The 4,747-nt window shown below is 44.4% G+C and overlaps 1 protein-coding gene across 1 annotated transcript; it reads right to left on the minus strand.

Moving 5' to 3' along the window:
- Window positions 1–1,167: 1,167 nt before the first annotated feature.
- Window positions 1,168–3,745, minus strand: CUNH16orf91 (chromosome unknown C16orf91 homolog). The gene is made up of 2 exons (XM_018564381.1): window positions 3,664–3,745; window positions 1,168–1,495 (listed from the first exon to the last, which is right to left on the minus strand). The coding sequence occupies exons 1-2, from the start codon at window positions 3,696–3,698 to the stop codon at window positions 1,168–1,170; spliced, it is 363 nt and encodes a 120-aa protein (XP_018419883.1). The 5' UTR covers window positions 3,699–3,745.
- Window positions 3,746–4,747: the final 1,002 nt, after the last annotated feature.

Below are 4,747 nucleotides of genomic sequence, written 5' to 3' on the forward strand. Positions count from 1 at the left end.
GCTCAGTATACCGCAAGCTGTAGCTTGCGGTATACTGAGACGCCGCAGCTGAAGAAGATCCCGACAATTATGTCTGGATCCGCCCAGCTGTTTGACTGACAGCTGGCTCTGGCTATCTAGAGGCAGAGCCAGCTGTACCCACCCCCTCCCCCATCCGTTCCGCCAGTCAGCGCTGGCAGATCGGAGCGGGGAGAGGGGAATCCAGCCCCTCCCCCTGTCACGGCAGAGAGCCGTGACAGGATCGAGAGGTGAGTGAACCCGGTATGTGTTCGCTCACCTCCCGATCTACTGAGCCGACCTGTGACAGTCTCATTGTCACAGGTCGGTTAGAACTATGAGGTGAGTGAAAAGCACTCACCTCATAGTTCTCCTTTAAATCTGACTGCAAAAGTGGAAATCTACTTTATGCTGGCCATACACATACAGGGTTATTCACAAAAGGGTGAAGAGTTTGGAGAAGGTAGGAGAAGTGAACAATCTAGGACAACATAGATGAACTGGAAAGTGAGCTGAATTGGAGAATTTTTCCAGTTCAGCGATGTTGTCCTAGATTGTTCACTTCTCCTGCCTCCTCCAAACTCTTCACCCTTTTGTGATTAGCCCTGCTAGATTTTCGTACAAAAGTTCATACGAAAAACCTCAAAAGAACATTCGATAATGCCATCATAGACTTGACCGATATTATTAGTTTATTGTTGGATGTTAACATTCGATTTTGTTATAAACGGAGAAGTTTCTGGAATAAAAACCACATTTCAACTGTTACTACAGTTGAAAACAAATCGCCGATTTCACCCCATTAACTATTCAAAAATCAAACGAACGTCCGGAAAAATTATTTTTTGGAACAGACTTCTACTGGTGTATAGCCAGCTTTAGTCTTCACTGACCACTTGTGCATATTCAGCCCAATTCGCCTTGTTTGTCCTGGCCAACAGGAACATGTAAAGTTAGGCTCTCTATCACTTCTAATTGCACCTTACATCCAATTGTGCTGTCCTCATTGCCAAAAAACCATCACCTAGTTCCATAGAACGGACGGATTTATGGCACTACCCAGTCACCAGAATCAATCATGTAAAAGACCAAAGCTATTCCTGCGGTATATCCAGGAGTGCTGCCATCCATACGCCTGCTTGTAACAAAAGGCAGTTCATGTACAGAATTTTATTTGCCTTTTTCGTCTTCTGTGTCGCTTTTCTCTGTGTCACCTATTACCTCTGATATCGGTCTGTAGACGATCTTGTCCAACTTGGTTTCTTTACGAAAAGCTGCCCATATTAGAACAGCCGTAAATAACAAACTGATTGGCAGAACTTTCCACAAGGGCCGCTGGTGCTCACTACCCAAGGATTTCTCAACAGTCCACTGGCGATGGCTTGCTTTACTCGTAGAGAACATGAAAGGCTTAGAGTTTTCCTCCTCTTTGTGGTCCGGGTGCTTCTTCAGATGAACCATTCGAGCACTGCAGGCAGCAACAAATGACTGCTTCAACCTGCAATAGAAATATATTTTTAGTGTCATTCTGTTATTCAGTATTTAGAAAACATCAAAGCTTTGGAAGAGCTTATCCAATAAGCATAGACTAGCCCAAGCATGCAACAAGTTATCCATGATGGGTTGTAAACATACCAAAATAAATAACCGATATAGGTCCTGATGGAATATGTACAATAAACAGTAACAGTTTATTTAAATTGAATGCACAACTAGAACTTTTTTTGTTTTGGATAGAGTAGTTTTAGCAGTAAAAACGTATCTGGGGCTCAGTTAGGCCCCTTTCACACGCACTGATCGGAGCCGTACAGATGGGGTGCCACCGTTGTGACGTCTGACCGTCCAGTTTCCCCTCCAACTGAAATGACCGGACCGCACATCGGTCTATGGGGAATTGGATGTTAGTGGACATGTGAAAGAATCCAAACGTGCCTTAAATTGTTCTCAATTTGATTAAAAGAGATCTATGGGGTAAGTGTTTTCCCCCATAGTTCTTTTTAGGGTCACGGAAGGACATACATTAACCTCATCCCGTGACCCAAAGCTCAGTATATAGTGGCCCGAGATATACTGAGAGCGCCGCATACTGTTGTGATTCAACCAGCTGCGTGAGTGACAGCTGGCTCTGCCTATCTAGATGCAGAGCCAGCTGTGCCCGCCACCTCCCTCGTCCGTTCCGCCACTCAGCGCTGGAGGATCGGAGAGGAATCCCTGCTGGCAGTCACTGCAGGGAGATGATTGGGAAGTGAGCAGATCGGCGGCATGTTTCTGCTCGCTTCCCAATCAATAGAGCCGACCTGTGACAGCTTCTTTATCACAGGTCGGCTCTAACTATGAGGAGGAGTGGAAATCACTCACCTCATAGTTGTCCTTTGAGGGGAAAAAAAACAGTAAATGTGTTTCAGGGCAACAACACTCTCCCTTCATCAGGGCTTAGGAGAGGATAAGGTTTTAATTGGACTCAAGATACTATAACCAAATGGACCTCTACAAGATTTGATAAAGGGGTCTCCTTTAGGGCTGGAATTGGCTCCAGCATCTTGAGTTCAATCAAAATCTTATTTGTTTTCCCTGAAATACGTTAGTTGTTTTTTGCCTAAATCAATATATGAACAATTAAAGGCATGTTTGGATTCTAACAACTTTTGGTTTGGCGCCCTTTATTTCTGAACATTGACGCTCTTGTGATACAGCAGTCTTTTATGACATGACCTCCTTCTCTTGAAATACCGGCGGTACATGTGGTTCTAGATAAAAGTTGTAGTCATCGCCTGGATGATGCTCAATATTAATAGACCTGAGCAAGTATCCAATGCAGGGTGGCAGTGGTAGTGCATGAAATGCTTTGGGAAGTACAAAAATAGGAGTGCAGTAATTGTCAGGATCTGCCCTTGTCCATTCACATAACCCTCTTGCGTTCTGTGAAAAGAATACAAGACTTTTTGTGAATGAAGCAGGGGAGGCGAAGGGGCAGGGGAATGATAGGAACCTTCACTGTATGAGAAGCTGAACTGTCAGTCACAGCACCAGAAGAAGAGCGCTGTGTGTAGTGTCCGGGATGAATCAAACTAAGACTTATACAGGAACCAGCAGTGATCCGGACATAGGATAGTCTTCATTTTTTAAAATACTTTTACATATTTAAAAAATACTTTGCTGCATAGAGCAGCCCTGGGTGTCAAATATGCAACAATCCCATTTGTATATCTTACCTTCCTGTTCACTGTAAGGTACTCCCATCTGCAGAATTACTTGCAGGGGTTTCCTGAGACCTGGGAGTTATTTAAAGGGTTCCTCCGTGTTAAAATGGTTGAGGAAGACTGCACTAGGTAGTGAAGACACATGTGCAAATTTGCTCCGCAAAGGACCAGGAAATGCTGGGGCTCAACTGACTGGCTCAGCAGGGGGGGTTTCAGTGACAGGTTTGTGTGGACTTTGGCAAAGCCGGTGTTCACCAAGCCCCCCGCACAACACTGTTTCCATCCTTTCCAGTTCATTGTAACACACCTGACATTAGTACTTGGTTAATGTCCTCTGTGCGCATGCTCAATAGACCAACATTTACAAAGCTCAGCTGATATTACATAAAACTCCATCAGGAAAGTCCTGGCTTCTTTCAGCATGACCCCTCACCAGAAATAACCCATTCCATGCAATGACGTTTACCTCTCTGCTGATATTCTACACAAAGCCCCCTTCATCTTCCTTCTCTTCGGTTAGCCTGCTCCAACCTACGGCTTCCCTTCATTACACAAGACAACCGTCAGCCTCCACTCACACACATGCCACTGAAGGTCGCAGGAAGCGGAAGTGACTTTCAGAGCAACATTCCCCTTGTAGGCGCCATATTAAGTCCTGGCAAAGTCACTGGCAAACGCTGCATAACATTTACTTGAGATCTCACTCTTGTAAAACATAATGAAATGTGGACCTTTTCATTAAAATAGAAGTTGGTTAATATTTCCTGTATGTTTGAGTTTCCGTCCTTTTACCTGGCAACAAAAGCAGTACCATGGGCAGCGGACAGGTGCTAGGGGGCCCTCTAGTGGTCATAAGTGGCACACTGCAATGACATGTTTTTATATTGCTGCTATCATACAGGAAACAGTATAAAATATCAGGAGATTGCTTGTCATCCATTACTTAATCTATTCATTCAACTTCTATTTAAAGGATATTCTGAGAATTCAACTATTAGATATGATCATTATCAGGAATTAGATTTTTTTTAAAATTAACCCTTGCAGCAGGGCTACCCCCGCACTGCAAGGGTTATGTGGTCGTTTTGGCCTCGAGGCTAAAATCAAGAAGAAATACTCCCCCCATCCTCATTCCCACCTGGCTGTTAGTCCAGCCCCTATAGTCTCTTCTCCACTGGGCTCTGGTGGTCTAAGGACCCGTGATGTCATCATGTCTAGTATATCTAGAGATATCTTCTTTATTTCTGCTCCTAGACCAAGATGAGTGCTTACACCTTGAAGTTAGGGTTGCCACCTGTCCAGGATTCACCCGGACAGTTCGGGTTTTGAATGCTCTGTCCGGGTTTCATGGCAGCAGAAACCCGGACACAAGATGTCAGGCAGACAGGAGCAACCAAAATTAAGATAGGGGCTACTAGAGTGTTCGGGTTTCGCTTGAAGAAAAGGTGGCAACCCTACTTGAAGTGCGGAGGTAGCCCCACTACAAGGGATCAGTTTAATAAATCCTGGAGTTCTTCTTTAACACTAGAACTGCATTACATTATTTTTTT

Source organism: Nanorana parkeri, unplaced genomic scaffold, assembly GCF_000935625.1.
Source record: "Nanorana parkeri isolate BGI_ZX_2015 unplaced genomic scaffold, ASM93562v1 scaffold3, whole genome shotgun sequence".
Taxonomy (NCBI): domain Eukaryota; kingdom Metazoa; phylum Chordata; class Amphibia; order Anura; family Dicroglossidae; genus Nanorana; species Nanorana parkeri.

Bases quoted from the DNA above. Each gene is read 5' to 3' on its own strand.
- CUNH16orf91 (XM_018564381.1), bottom strand. From the start codon at position 3,698: ATGAAGGGGGCTTTGTGTAGAATATCAGCAGAGAG. The intron at 1,496-3,663 runs GTAAACGTCATT...TTTCTATTGCAG, and splicing joins TGTAGAATATCAGCAGAGAG to GTTGAAGCAGTCATTTGTTG.